Raw genomic sequence first — 15,435 nt, forward strand, 5'->3', positions numbered from 1 at the left:
AATGTTGTCGTCCTGCATTCTCTTAGGATCGAATGGTGAGCTGGAGGTCATCACTGAGCTCTCTAGTCTCACACACTAATTGGAAACAGCATCATACCCTTCCCAAAAGCCACTGCACAGCACAACAGCTCCATCGAGTCAGTGGGGTCTGAAGCTTCTGCAAGCGCATAACTTTGGGCTGGGGCGAAGGTCCCAAGTCTGCTGGCTTGGCCATGGGATGACAGCTCATAGGCAGGGGTCAGCCAAACTCCATGAATTTTTGGCAGGTATTTCCGGCACCCATCCAACTAGGAAGCTCATGTTTTAATGCACAGTATATTTGGCCAGGTCTTAAGATGGGACAGGCTTCATTTATTTATAGAAAAAGTTTAGAATGTGTACCTTTCTATGCAAAGCAGTTATCAAATGCTTTGATAACAACCAGCATGTCACACAACACCTGCAAGGTGTCTTCACCCCTTTGCAGCATCAGAAAAATGTACAGTAGCTGAGGGGTTAGTGCATCCTCTGGCAGTTACTCCTCTCATTCACTGCCTTCCCTGAGTGGTGAAATGCAGTTTCAGAGCTTGAGGTTCTGCACAATCCAGCCTTGGACAGCTGTCACTTTGGTGTAGACACCAGGGAAGAATGGCCTGGCACAGCCATAGCCCCAGCTTGTGATTCCTGCTAGAAACCACTTCCCTGAAGGTTCTTTACATGCCAGGGGCCCACCTGCATCACCCTGCAGAGAGAGGAAAAGGATCCAGTATCAAGCCACAAGCAGTACAGCTCCCCCAGCCATGAAATGTTCTTTCTTTCTGGGGCAGGGGCATTTGCTGTCCTGTTCCCCACTTCCCCAGGAGCTGCATTCCAGGCTGGAGAACTGCTCAGTGATGTACCTGCATGAACAATCTGAAGCTGGGATTCTGGAACATAGAAGAGTGTATTTAGAGATACTGTAGGGTCATGGAACAGGCCCCATGTGGTCTCCTAGCATTATCTCTCTGTGTATTCCCCTGACCTGTCACAGGTTGGTGGGGCAAGCAGCAGGAGGTGTATGCAGGATGGACATGCATAAAAGCAGCAGCCAGTTGATGGACAGACAGACATCTGAACTAGGGGAGGCAGGCAGGGCCCTCCTGAGACAATATAGTCTAGGGACTTGGCACGAGTTTGCTGTGTCCCAGCCACAGCATTTGTTGCTGTTGCACTCACTGAGCAGCTGTCAACGGTGCCCTGTGGGAAACCAGCACACAGCATCCTGCTGCTGATCTGGACAGGGTAGAACTTTTTGCAGGCCTGGTCTCCGATCACGTTCACTGCTGCTTTTTGCAGATGCTTTGACATGAGACCTGAGGAGACAAGTATTGCTGTTAGCTGGGTGAAGAGCACATGGGAAATAGCAGCATGTGAAGTGGGGTCTCTTACTTGTTTGCCAGAGGGAGAGACCTGCTCTGGGAAAGTGAGTCACCTGGTTCAGCAGAGCAAACTCCAGAAGGTCCCTTGGGTGTGTCATTTGTCAGGCAGCTTGGCTGACCAGACATAAATTGGAGTGGTCCAATTTGGTATTGGGGTGGTCCTTGTACTGCAGAAGCACAGCTGGAGCAGCTGCTGTGGGGGTGGAGAGCACAGTGGCTGGCATGTAGAAAGCTTGGGAAAGCTTCAAGAGGAAAGAGGTGCTATAAAATGGAGGAGTAGTGTGCACGGTAGCTGGGGAGGAGATGATGGTGACACCAGGCCTTGCCCAGCTTGGTATCTTCTGCAGCCTATGGCCTAGGATGGGAGTGCTTGGGGCAGTGGTGTGGGAACTTTGATGTTTGGGCTTGCAGTGTTGCAGTGTAGGTGGCCAAGCACTGAGCTTGGCCATCATGATTGTGGGAGGGCCCTCTTTATCCAGTACCTCCTTCCTTTGTGGAGCCCCAGCCTGTGATGAAGCATCTGGCCCCTTCATGGAAGATGTGAGAATTGTCTGGGAGACATATAGGTCTGATGGTGCTGCTGAACGTGACAGGTGTGCTCAGCTCCAGTAGTGCCACATCATAGTCTAGGCTGTAGACGTTGTAAAAAGGGTGTTTGTAGATACGAAATATTTTCTCCATTTTGCCATCGATGACACTCAGGAAGGGTGTTCCAAGATAGGCCACCCACATTTTGGGGTCACTGTAACTGCAGAAAGACAGCAAACCTGGCTGTTAGGAGCATAGCCTCACAAGGAGGGCCATCCCTCCACTTGTGGGGCTGGCCACACCTTAGGAGATCAGGACCCCTGTCTCCAGAACCAGTGAGTGTACTCAGGCTTCGTTCCATCCATTCCTTTTCACACTTACCTCTAGGGGCATTTCTCTGATAGGGGGTGTGTGCTTCCTGTGGGACACAGCATGCCAGCCAGGTGCTGGACCACGAGGGAGGGCAAGGGCAGGTTGACTGATGGCACTGAGGCAAGAGCCAGCTGACTTAACTAGCTTATCTCAGACTTACATGTCAAAGCAGTGAGCTGCAGAGAGCAGCCAGCGGTCAGCAATAAGGACAGCCCCACACTTGTGCTCCTTCCGCCGGAGCCAGAGACTGACTTGCCAGGGCCATTCTCCTCGAGCCGCGCTGCTGCCGCCCACGATCTTGCTAAAGGCCAGAGCTGTTGTTGAGCCACAGTCTGGAACACAGGAAGAAGCACCATGGTTTTAAAAAACCATAAATGGAAGGAATTACTTCCTGCCTTCCATAACCTGTGCTGTGGGACAGCCTTCTGGGGGAGCATGTACAGGACAGTAGATGTGATGAATTCAGTTCACCCAGCTGAGGCAAGTCTTGATGGACAGGGTGTATTTTGCAGACTTGTTATCACAGATCACACCTTCCAGGGATGTGGTATGTGAGGAGCAGGTATTTGGATGGCCTGGCTCAGCTATCAAACAGCAAGGAATGTGCAGCCCAAAGTGCAGTCCCAGGGATGCCAAGACACTTTTTGGGCTGCCATGTTGTGCAGACCTGTCTTGCCACCTTGTGCTACCAGACTGACTGGCCAAAAGGCCTGTGTGCTGGGAAATGGGTTCTAATGTCTGTAGCAGAGTAGAAGAGGCTGCACTTTCTGGCAGTAAATTTGGATCCAGCTCATCCAGCTGTATCTTGTTTTAGGGTCTGGCAGAGCAAGTATGATCTGGACCATAGTGGGCTAGCCTAGGACCCCAGTGTCTGGGCCCAAGACAGCCAGTGTTAATATGGTGGGTACCACTGCGGAGTCCAGGTCATGTAGAGCTGTCAGCAGCCACGGGCTACAGAGGAGAACTCACCACAGTTGTGCTCATCGAAGCCATTGCTGCAGTCCACAACACCATCACATTCAGGATTTTCTTTTCCAATACACACCTTGCTGGAACACTTGAAAGTGAGGCTGGTACAAGGCACCACTAGAAAGCAATAACCCATGACCTGCTCAGTACCCTCTATGCTGGAGGCCTCCTGCCCACATGTCAATGCATCAGTTCTCAGTTTTACCTGGGGTTTGGGTAGGCTTGGCAGTCTCGGTCGTTGTCAGAGCTGTAGAAGTTTTGCTCATGGTTGTATTCATCTTTGTCCACAGGGTGGTTCTGCTGGCTGGACCTGCAGCCATTGTGCTGGGCTGGATAAAAACGGCTGTGGTAGAAGCTCTAGGGATGGCTGAGCTGGAGGGTATGCTTGTGCCACCACTGGGCAGCTGGGAGATGGTGTCCAGGATCCAGTCAGTGAGTTTAGTAATTCTGGAGTACACACCAGGTCTCATAGCCTGGGCACAACCAAATCCCCAGCTCACGATGCCAGCAAGGTAAAACACTCCTGGAGTCACCTCACAGGCCAAGGGCCCACCTGAATCTCCCTGCAGAAGAAGCAAGGCAATGGCTGCTCAGTCCAATCAGGTCTGCCCTAGGATACACCAGAAGCACTTAACTGCCCTCAACTCCTTCCTCCAGCCTTGTGGGCCTGTCTGCTGTCATGCAATGTGTATGCAGGGCATGAGTGTGGAGAAATTGAAGTTGGGGTCAGTGACTCAACCTGGCTCCTGTCAGCACCTTTCCACAGCTGCCACCAACTGCCACTGACTCACTGCCACAGGAGGAGACCTGCTTCATCCAGGATTTGTCTGGCCAGACAGAGTGGTGGGATGTTGGTTTAAGTAATTCTCAACTTGGTGGAGCTTTATTTGCTTTCCTAAATCTCCAAAGAAGTGGGCTGGGGTTTGTTTTGTGCTCAGGTACATGTGAATTACACAGTTGGATTACAGCAACTCAGTAAATATTTCACAAGCATCTGCTGAAAGCAGAGTTAGCCCAGCTTTCTAGAACAATCTGCAGCGTAGAGAAATCCCACACTTTTACCTGGCATGAGTCTACCATCCCCTCCATGAAGCCAGCACAGATCATTCGGTCAGTGAGGGAGAAGTTGTAGAGGAAGTTGCAAGTGTTCTGTTCTATGATGCCCACAGATGCTTTCTGCAGGATCTCGGGCTTGGTGTCTGCATGAAAATCACAGAATTAGTGAGTGCAGCAGAGGGAAGGAGCTAGCTAATGGCTTTTAGACTGACTCAACACATATTTTGGGAAAACAGGCTCTAATCCCACATGGGAATTGACTCCTATAAAACCTGTTTTCTCTGCAGCCCTGAAGCTTGGCGCTCACCCCAGGGTGCAGTTTGTGTCTGTGCTAAGGATTCTGCACAGTTTGTGTCCCATGCTCCTGAGAGTCTGTGGGCTTCTTGTCAGCTGGACTTGTTTGGTAGCACATGTGCCACTCTCAGGCTTTCTCCTTATAGTGGGATCTTTGCTTATGCTCATTGCTGGAACACCTCTGTGACTGAATGGCTGACATGCCATCCTGCCAGAGCTGCAGCAGGCTCTGAGGCAAGGCCTGACACTTGTTTAGCACAGCAGAGCTACTGAGGGCGGTCCGGCAGGTTTTCCCTGGCTCCCACCAAGCTGCCTCTCCTTAAGGTAGTGCTCTGTGTGCCTTTATTCTTGCTTATTCTTGTGTTTCTGTCAGTTCCTGACTGTCCCTGTTACTGATCCCTGTCCTATACATTCCCAGGAATGTGGATTGAGCACGGGCTTTGCTGCTCAGGGTACCACTGCTCCAAGGCAAACCAGCAGGTAATGCATTACTGCTTACCATTCCCTTCCTGGAGGTCACCCCATCCAGAAATGAGGCATTTCTTGCCAACAGGAAACTTCTGCATGGCAAGTGGGAGGCACACAGGCTGTATGTATTTGTTGAAGGCAAGAGGTCTTGCCAGTTCAAGTACAGCTACATCAAAGTCCAGAATCATGGGGTTGAAGAGGGGATGTGGGATCACTCTTGTTACGTTGACTTTCACTGCATTCTCGTCTGTTCCGTTTATTGATGTTGTTCCCACATAGGCTTCAATCTCTTCTGGCATTGTCCTGCAAATACATAAACCTAAATGTGCATACTCACACACTTATCCCTGGCATGAATTCTGACATTGAAATTAGAGACAGCTTTACATGATCAGCATGCAGCAGAGCAGCCCTACTAAGTCAAGCCAAAAGAACTGTTTCCAGCAGTGGCACCTGTTGGATATTACCTGAAGAGCAAATAAACATACAATAATAATCCTCTCTTCACCTTCAGGAATTTATGATTTCAGGAGTATTCTGGCACACAGGTGGTGTCACTCTATTCAGTAGATCTTGCTGGATTTTTTGGTTTTATTTGGATTTTTCTAATGTTGTGTTTTGTTTTTCTAACCCTAGGTGAATTTTAAATATTTAGCTTAATTACATTTATTAGAAAAACTGCTTCCTTTTGATTGTTTTCCACCTGCTCTTGGTGATTATTTGGTATCTTAAAAAGACAGTCAAAAGGCATTCCCTAAACACTTTGTACCCTTCATTATTGTACAGTCCCATCAAACACTGCCTTCCCATTAGTTATTTTTATTCCCAGGTCTAGTCTGATCTATTTTGTTGTGCTTGTTATGATGCTGCTACACACCCTGCTCATACCTGAGCCTTGTGAACACAAGCACACGGTGTTACTCTTGCCCTCCCTGTGATGTTGGAGCAGTCGGTGTGCTGTGCATTACCAGCAACATCCCACTCATCTCCCATGTTTTTTACTGCATTCCTGTGCTCATTAACTGCCTCTGCCACAGGACTGCTGCTGTCAGGGCAATATCCACATGTTTCTGACCTCTTGTTTTGCAATAGCTGATGGAGGCTCATCTTCATTCAGCACTATTGGTTTTGCTGTGTACCTCATTTCACACTTGCCTACCTTGCATTTCACTTGCTCCTTTATTGCCCAGCTGTTTATTGCATGAGGTTGTCTTAAAATCCTTCAGAATTAATAACCCACCTTTTCTGCTTTCAGGAATTTAATCTTGACAAGCATTATCTTCTTGCTACTCACTTCTTCAGGCTACTTATAAACCTAGGCTTGGGTTCTTGCAGTTTAACAGAACTATGCAGGATTGAACTGACCATTTTCCCTTTACCAACTGACCATGTGTCTCTATTTCACATATTACAGACAATTTTTTAAGGTTAAGTTTATTAAAGAAACTCTCTTGTGGCACTTTCTTCCACCTCTCTTAGATATGTTGTCCTTTCTCCCTGATCAGGCTGCTTTAACCTTTCTCTGCCTCATTCCAACCTCCCCACAAACTCCTTTTTGCTATGAATGTCAAGCTATAGCAAAAATTAATGTCCAACATGTGTTCTCGATTTCCATTTCTTGGCCCCAGTGCCACACTGTGGATTTGGCTGTGCAGCTCTGTGCTGGTGGGCAGCTGAGCTGGAGCAGGGACAGGGATGGGCTCTTACTCATTGAAGCAGTGAGCTGCTGACAGCAGCCAGCGGTCCCCAATGATGGTGGCTCCACAGAAATGTCTGGAGTCTTCTTTCAGGCTGACTTGCCAAGGGATCTCTCCTCTGGAAGCATCTGTTCCTCCCACAATCTTGCTGGGTTTAGAGAACCCGGGTCGTCCTCCACACTCTGAACAAAAGTCAAAGCATGACTTGTGAGTATTGCTAGCAGAAGATAAGCAAGAAACTCTCTAACCAGTAGGGCTTAGCAGGGATAGGTAAGGCCTGAGGTGAGAGATATCTACCCAAGCCCTGCTGGCTGACAGTGGCAGTGCCTGATGGTGGCCATGTACAGCTGGACTTTCACACAAAATGCTGTTCTGCATCTTGCTCTCAGCAAGTTGTGAATCCTGGGCCTTTCGTGAAGGCAGAGTAATCAGTAGCTCCATGCCTTTTAGCCTTGCCATTACAGATAAAATATTATTCTAGATTTAGAAAAACACCCTTCATTTGCATTTCCTTGCAAAGCTGCTGGGAGTATTCCTTGGAGTGGACAGGTCATCCTACAGACACTTGCCCTCCTTCCCTTCAGGGAGCATGGCTGCTGTGAAGGGACAGCTATCAGTTATGAACTGCTGGGAGCTCCTTAGGTGGCAAGCAAAAGCAAATGATCAACAGATTAAATACTATCAGATGCTGCTGTGCCTTAGTGACCTGTTCTGGGCCTGCCAGAGCAGACCAGTTACACAGCAAGATTACACAGTCACAAAAGCAAAGGAGCACATGGAACTGCAGAAGTACTGAGTGGCTTTGCCAGGTTGCTCTGGACTCAGCTAGGGCAGCCATATAGTGGCTTTGTACCTTAGCACTTTGGCAAAGTTGTGTGGCTCACCCTACAAAACGTCAGCTTAGGTTACTGGAGGAATGAACCTGATGTTTGGACCTACAGCAGCCACTGTGCCTGCCACGATGCACCCACTGTGGGTGCTCGTACCTTGTGGTCCTGCTGCAGCCCCTGGCCTGCTGGCAGCTGGGGCTGGTAAGGTGGTCGGGGCTGCTCCAGTGGTGGTGTTGACCTCTTCAGCACTGACCATGTTACTGTTAGTCCTCAAGTGCACTGGAGGAACAGTACGGGCTATGGAGGTAGGGAAGGCAGAAATAGCATCCAAGATCCAGTCTCTGAGTTTGGTAACACGTGTGTAAACCCCAGGCCGCCTGGCTTCAGCACATCCAATACCCCAACTCACAATTCCCGCCAGAAAAAACCTGCCAGATGGTTCTTGGCAAACCAGAGGCCCACCAGAGTCACCCTGCAAGAGAAAGCAGATGGTGAGCTCTCCCTGGGGAAGCACTGAGCTTGCCCTGTCCACCCTCAGCATCCCTCTACCAGCTGGAGTCTCTCTGTCCCTTTACATTTGCTCCAGCCTAGTGATGAGTGGAGCATCTGGGTGCTGGCCTTTGGGTGTTCCTCCATGTGGGCACGCTGTCCTGCTATTACACAGAAGCCTCGTGCCCTTTATATGCCAGAAGAACAAAGGACACAATCTGTAAAATCTAGGATTAAGCATTTCTACTGCTTTAATAATTTGTTAAACCTCATAAAGGTTAATCCTAGCAGCCCATACACAACCAGATGATGGGTGTTCATTGCCTGATACACAACCCAGGGAGACAACATTAATGTTTGCATCAGGTTTTCTTCATGTCAGAAGTGGTTCAGTTCTTGGTTCTTGTGGGGCCCTGTGACCATCACTGATGGACATGTGGTGTCTGTGAAGCTGGTAATGCCTTCTGGGGATGAGATTGCTCTCGATCAGTAATTAATAACCAGATGGATCGTGTTCATCACCCAACTTTGAATCTTCAATTCTTGGCCCCTTCTCTGGTGTTTGTGCTGTATTTGGTGCAGAAATACAAAGCACTACCACCAGAAAAGTGCAGATTTGTTTAGCTGGTTTCTGTTGATTTGAACGTTCCTGCCAAGCTACAGAGACAGACCTGGAAATCACAGTCCTCCTCTGGCATCACAGTTCTCCTCTCTCCATACTATCAAAGGCAGGCTTGTCTCCAGCTCACCACTTGCAGGATGGAAAAAACTAAAAAACCACTCTGTTGTTCACCAAAAACTGTTGTGTATGTTTTAGTTTCCACTGCTGCCCTTTGCCCATCTGGATTTTTATCTGAAGACCTGTGTGGAATATTGGTAGGGCCAGCCCTGATGACAGTTCAGGAAGACAAGAAAAGTAGTTAATTAACTGAAAGAGCCCCTTAAATAACAGTACCCTGCTCTAAGCAGTAAAGAACATATCCTCATTTGTGTCTTCTGCAGTCACTGATCTGTGCTTGGGTCCAAGGCAGGGCCTCAAACCTCAGTGGGAAACAGTGACCATAGTGTCAGTTCTGCTTATTGAAGTGTCACTTGATGCATACTGGGAGGAAGAAGCTTTATGTGAGCAGGTGTGCCATCTTCTCTGGGCAAAGCTTACCTGACAGGAGTCAACCTTCCCCTCCAGGTAGCCAGCACACATCATCCTGTCTGTGAGGACATGGCTGTAGAGACTGGAACATAGGTTCTGGTCTAGAAGCTCCACTGTTGCTTTCTGCAGGAACTCCGGTTTCACCACTGAATGAGAAAGACACAGTTGTGAGCTCAGTGCAGGAAGCCCTGCACAGGATCAGCAGCTCAGGGTGCAGCCCACCTCAGCTGGCCAGAGCAAGGTCTGAGTTCCCTTCCCCTGATGCCTTCTGCCCCACTCACACCCCACCACGTCTGCTCTGCTGCCTGCCATGCTTTGCTTACAGAAATCCTCCTTGAGGTAGCCCCAGCCAGAGATAAGGCACTTCTTGCTGGTGGGGAAGTGATGGCCAGCATCTGGCAGGCACACGGGCTGGATGTACTTAGTGAAGGTCACAGGTTTCTTCAGCTCCAGCACGGCCACATCATAGTCAGCTGTGTCAGCGTTGTAAGAGGGGTGTGGGATGATCTGTGCAATGTCCATTTTCACTGCACTGCCATCTGAGCCTCTGAGGGAGGTGGTCCCTGTGTAAGCTGCCCACATGGCTGGGTCCTGAAACCTAGAGGAGAGATAGTGGGAGCCCTGTGAACCTGCAGCCACAACATTGTCCTGCAAACCCAAGCTGCCTACTGCCCATCCTGCCATCCACTCCAGGAGTGATGGAAACTCCTCATTCTCCCCGTGGTGGAGCAGAGAGGTGCAGTGGGAGCTTGGGCAGATATGGCAGCTTTTGGAACAGGGATGGAGGGTGCAAAGTGGTGTGACTGAAACTTACTCAGTAAAGCAGTGAGCAGCAGACACCAGCCACTTCTCTGTAAGGATTGCAGCGCCGCAGAAGTGCTCATTGTTCTCTCGAAGGCTGACTTGCCATGGGAACTCCCCTCTGGATGCCTCTGAGCCTCCAACTATCCTGCTGGCAGTCTGCATGGCAGGACGACTCCCACAGTCTGAAAGGGAGGAGAAACTCAGTGCCCCAGGATCCTGCTACTGCACCCCAGCAACACGCTCCTGGGGGCAAGTGGGAAAAGCTGCTTCAGCTTTGTGTGTGCTGCTGGCATATGCTCAAGCAGCAGGGTGGTACTTGGGATGTCACAAAGCAGCCTTTACCCTGCAGGCTTGGGAAGAGCACTGCAAAGCAGTGGGCCATCACAGCATCCTCCCTGAAACTCTTCTAGAGCAAGAAACTGTAGAGCAGCATCCTGACTAGTTTGATGAGCTTAGCTACTGCCTTGTGATAAGCTTCCAGTAGCTCATGGGCATGTGTTCTTGTCCATTGTGCCAGACCACCAGTAAGGTGGACCTTGTCACCACAACCCATCACAGCTGATGGGACTAAGGTGTTTCCAGGGCACAGTGTCCCTCATCCCAATGCAGTCATTTACTATTGCCTTGAAAAGTCATGGCATGTCCTTGGCTGTTTCCAGTGCCTGACAGCCACTGGTGTCCCCCCTGTCAAGGTCTGCCAACAGTGGGCTGTGGCTGGGTTCTATGTCCAGGACACCTGCTGTGGGAGATTCAGCACAGCCCCTTCCATCAGAGGCATCAGCACAGCCTGTCTGGCTGTCACATTCAGGGCTTTCTTTTCACATACTGGATGTTGGAGCAAGCCTGTGTCCCAAGAGCAGCTCCCTGGGGACAGCAAGGCTTGAGTCACTCATGTCTTCTGCAGTCCACGCAGCAACTATCCCCTGCCTTCCCCAGGGGCAACCACCCCTGTATTCTTGTCCTTCTGCTCCCTGGCTGCCCCAGAGTCCCTGCAGGATGGTGCTGGGTGCAGAGCTGCAGCTTGTTTTGAGCTTGCAGGCCCCTGGACCACCAGGCTATGAACAAGATGGGGCCCAAGCCTGTATCTGTATGCAGGCTGCTGGTGAGGAAGAGGAGGAGGAGGCTGCAGAGTGCAGGTGATTCTTCCTGCTGCCTGGCTCTTACCTGATTTCAGTCCAGGTCTGTGGGAAGAAACCTTGTTGGGACCTGGGAAAAAAGAGGAAGGAATCAGGATCAGCAAGGGCAGGGCAGCCCAGCCTCAGGTCCTGGAGTTCCTGGGCTGGGGCTGCCACGGCCTTTGCTGCATCTGCCTTTCCTGCCTGGTGATCTCTGTGCCCACCTGTGGCCAGTGTGAGGCAGGGCCCAGGTGCACAGAGCAGGGGAGGCACAGCTCCCTGGTGCCCTGCAGGCTTTGGGCTGACTCCACGTGGAGAGAGAAATTCCTAAAAGCTGTGGAAGTGAGCTGCCTCTCAGGAGCAGACTGGGGCTGAAGCTATGCAAAGCTGTTTGCCTAAAGCCAAGGGGACACCAGCACCTTCCATTTGGGCAGCACAAGGCTCCTGGAGATCCAGGGATCCTGCCCTGGATTCTGGCAGAGGGTGCAGAGGGAGCTACAGAGGAGCCCACGCCTTCTTGTTTCCCAGGCTCATGGGGGTTTTTTTAATTGGCTGGACCTGGAGTCCTACAGTCACATGCAACTCCACAGTCACAGAAGGAAAGGAGAATTTCTTGTCAGGTGGTTTCAGAGAGTAATTCAACTATGAGAAATAGCAACCTGAGCTGTAGTTATTGCTACAACTCTGAGGTCTGCCTAAGGGCTGCTGTGCACAGGTAGGTACAGAAAATCCAGCCATTAACTTCCTGGAGCTTCATTCCCTGTCCCTCAGACGGATTTCAGGTGCTGCAAGAAAAGCCAAAATAGTTGCAATTCATGCTTTAGGTTCTGTCCTTATTGTGGGTCCCTAAACCTGCTCTGGCACTGCAGAGCAGCTGGACAGCATTAGTGTTGGAGAGGTATCTGGGGACTCCACAAATGTCTCTTAAGCTGGCAAGATCTAGGCTGGATTCTGCTGCTGTCTGGTGAAGCTGGAGCAGCTGGGAGCCAGGCAGATCATGTTATCGGTTTGCTGGGTGCCTGCCAGCACCCCAATTTCTAACACTGACTGGACATTCGGAGCTAAAACCCTGCAGCAGTTGGGGTGGCTCATGGTGGCTTAGCTGTGTGCCCCTGGGTGCCAGCAGCCCCAGCACAGGGCAGCAGGGCCACACCTGTGAGAGAGGCTGAGGAGATGGTCCCGTAGGCAGCCAGGTTGAAACCCTGCTTGTGCAGGGCAGCTGCCAGCCCATGCCTGAAAGCTTCCTCCTCCAAGGTAGAGCTCAGGGGCTGGGAATCCTGGGGGGTGAAGAGCAGGCGGAAATGGACGATCACACTGGAGTTTCCATTCCTGTTGGGAGACAGAGAATTAAGGGCAACCTTGGCTTCATGGTCAGTACAAGGGTCAGGTTCCTGTGCTAGCTCTCTACAGGGAACCCAAAGGAAACAAATCTTATTCTTAATATTTTAATTCTTAATAATTTAGGTTTCTCTGGAGATGTGCTCTGGGTTGACATGATCATTTGAATTTTTTTTTTTCCTTTGGCCCAAAGCTGTGGTTGAACAAAATTCTTTTCCTCTGCCTTTCTGACTGCATTTTGAAATTTAAAAATCCAGAACATTGCTGCAATCCCAGATGAAAATCCAGCCTTGACCAGTTTCTCTTTGTACTAGCTTTGAACAAGAACACAGGTATGAGTTCACCTTCTTGGTGAGGCTTGTCAGAATTCTCTGAAACATGAGCTGTAGGGTCTGCAGAGATAGCTGCCTACACTCACCTGTAGCCCAGGATGGTGCAACCAGTGCAACTCCAGTTCAGCTGGGAGTCCTGGAGACTGGACAGAAACTGCAAAGCAAAGAGTGATGGTCACACATTTACTGGACCCCAAGGAGATGGGAATAGATGATGCCTGGGATTTTGCTGGAATGTGGAACTGTTGGTGCCTGGTCTCTTGCTCTGTAAGCAGAAGCACCCATGTCCAGCTCATATGTAAACTTTTTCCCACCCTGGCTTTTAGGGCATGAGGCAGTACATCTTTTTTCTATGTAAGGAATAGGCCTGAACACACGTTTCCCACTCCATGAATGTCTCTCAGGGCCTTGACAGGGCCTCTCAAAGTGTAGTTCAGCCCCACAGTGTACCCTGCTGATGTTTAAGAAGTCCCAGTTTTCCTCCTGCCCTTGGCTTAGAGATTCTGCTGGTGCTACCACCACAGTATTTCACAAGTGTTTTCCCAAGGCCCAGATAACTCACCAGCCTCTCAAGAGCAGGTGTCAGCACCCTGTAGTAGTCTGAGTTCTCTGTCTGTAAGCTGCTATTGAATGGGATTCCTTGCAGCTCCACTGTGTGCTCAAAGCTGGCCTCTCCTGTGGAATGGCAGGCTGCCAGAAAGGGAAGGTGTCTGTCAGAGGCAGCTTTCCTCACAGCTTTGCAACATGAATACCATCCTGTCCTTCAAACCCCCTGTTTTTAGCAGCTTGACTATCCCTGAGCATCCCAGCTGCCTCGGGGGTGCCCCATAACTGGACTGGGGTACCCTGTGCATGTGCAGGAATAGCATTTTGTACTGAACTTGTTTGAACTTGAAAACAGTGGGTTTTTGTCAAGCCTGAGACAGAAATTCATGAACAGATGGGTACAGCCTGGCAACCTGAGATTGGCCCTGTCCTTGCAGGAACAGCCTCAGAAAGGTTCTGCTGGGTACTGAAGCCACCTCACTAACTGTGACTGTACAGGTGGCATGTGTCAGTCATGTCATGCTGGGGTCTCACTGGCATGCTGGCCTGAGGTGGCCATGGGGCAGCAGAAGCAGCAGGAGAGAGGTGGAAGAGGGAGGGAGATGGTGGCCATGCTCTGGAGTGGGACAGTAAAACAGGCAGTGCTCAGTGGCTGCAAGGGTCATGGTAGGAAATGGCAGAGGCAGCAAGGTACAGTGACAAGAAATTTCAAAGTCACAGAGACAGACTACAGGACAGAATCACAGAATCATGGAATTGTTTAGGTTAGAAAAACCTCTGAGATCATTGAGTCCAATCATTTCACCAGCACTTCCAAGGCCACCATGTCCCCTAATGCCACATCTACATGTTTCTTAAATCACTTAAATTGCAGGGATGGGAATTCCACCACTGCTCTGGGCAACCTGTGCCAGGTCTGGACAGCCCATTCAGTGAACAAATTTTCCCTATGTCCAATCTTAAAACTCCCCTGGGCCACCTTGAGGCCTTTTCCCATTTTCTGTCCTTGTTCCCTGGGAGCAGAGCCCAAACCCCACCAGGCTGCACCCTCCTTCCAGGAGTTGTGCAGAGCCAAAGGTTCCTCCTGAGCCTCCTTTTCTCCAGACTGAGCCCCTCAAGCTCCTTCAGTTGCTTCTGGTGTTCCAGCCCCTTCCCCAGCTCTGTTCCCTTCTCTGATCACGCTCCAGCCCCTCAATGTCTTTCTTGTCATGAGATGTTTTAAAACTGAACCCTGGATTTGAGGTGGGGCCTCACCAGTGCCCAGCACAAAGGGACAGTCACTGCCCTGATCCTGATGGCCACACTATTGCTTCAGCAGATCAACATCCCACCCAGCTTGAGTCATCTGTGAACTGACTGAGGATGCCCTCCATCCCCACTGATGAAGATAATTAACAGGGCTGGCTTCAAAGTGGCCCTGAGGATCACCACTGGTCACCAGTCTCCAGCTGGATGTGACTCCATTCACTCCCACCCTCCGGGCCTGGGCATCCTGCTAGTTTTTACCCATTAAAGAGCACACCCATCCAAGCCATAAGCAGCCAGCTTCTCCAAGAAAATGTTTATGGGAAATGGTGTCAAAGGCTTTACTGAAGTTGAGATAGACCAGATTCAGATGCTTTCCCTCATCCACTAGGTAGGTCATCTTGTCATAGAAGGACATCAGATTGGTCAAGCAGGAAAGGAATAGAGCATATGTATCATGAGACACTGAAGATAAAGTGCTTCAAAGTCACATAGTGAGAACGTGAGCTGACTACAGCCCTTGTAGTTTTTGTGCATTGTGCAGAAAGGTGTCTGCATTTTGATCTCAGTAGGAGGATTTTGAGATTTTTGCTATACGCAGTGCAGACCACTTCTCTTTCGGAGTGCTAAACTGAAAGAATGTAGCTGGCAGCACACTCACCCAGCAGGATCCCCAGGCAGAGGGCTGTTGCAGTGCCTGCCACGGCAGCAGCAGCAGTTACCTTCCAGCAGCAGGCCCCCCATCTCCTCCTCTGGGTGCCTTGCCCTGGCTTTATCTGCTCCATGCTTTCTGAGCAGCTCTACA

General features: G+C 50.2%; 1 protein-coding gene across 1 annotated transcript; it reads right to left on the reverse strand.

The window, feature by feature from the left end:
• Window positions 1-386: 386 nt before the first annotated feature.
• Window positions 387-15,415, reverse strand: TMPRSS9 (transmembrane serine protease 9). Its single transcript, XM_059489787.1, has 18 exons — window positions 15,292-15,415; window positions 13,402-13,529; window positions 12,926-12,993; window positions 12,323-12,498; window positions 11,219-11,260; window positions 10,065-10,236; window positions 9,574-9,848; window positions 9,260-9,396; window positions 7,768-8,083; window positions 6,792-6,963; window positions 5,116-5,387; window positions 4,329-4,465; window positions 3,472-3,829; window positions 3,267-3,383; window positions 2,458-2,629; window positions 1,880-2,145; window positions 1,195-1,331; window positions 387-721 (listed from the first exon to the last, which is right to left on the reverse strand). The coding sequence occupies exons 1-18, from the start codon at window positions 15,413-15,415 to the stop codon at window positions 560-562; spliced, it is 3,231 nt and encodes a 1,076-aa protein (XP_059345770.1). The 3' UTR covers window positions 387-559.
• Between the last annotated feature and the right edge of the window lie 20 nt (window positions 15,416-15,435).

The sequence above is a fragment of the Ammospiza nelsoni genome, chromosome 27 (genome assembly GCF_027579445.1).
Source record: "Ammospiza nelsoni isolate bAmmNel1 chromosome 27, bAmmNel1.pri, whole genome shotgun sequence".
Taxonomy (NCBI): Eukaryota; Metazoa; Chordata; class Aves; order Passeriformes; family Passerellidae; genus Ammospiza; species Ammospiza nelsoni.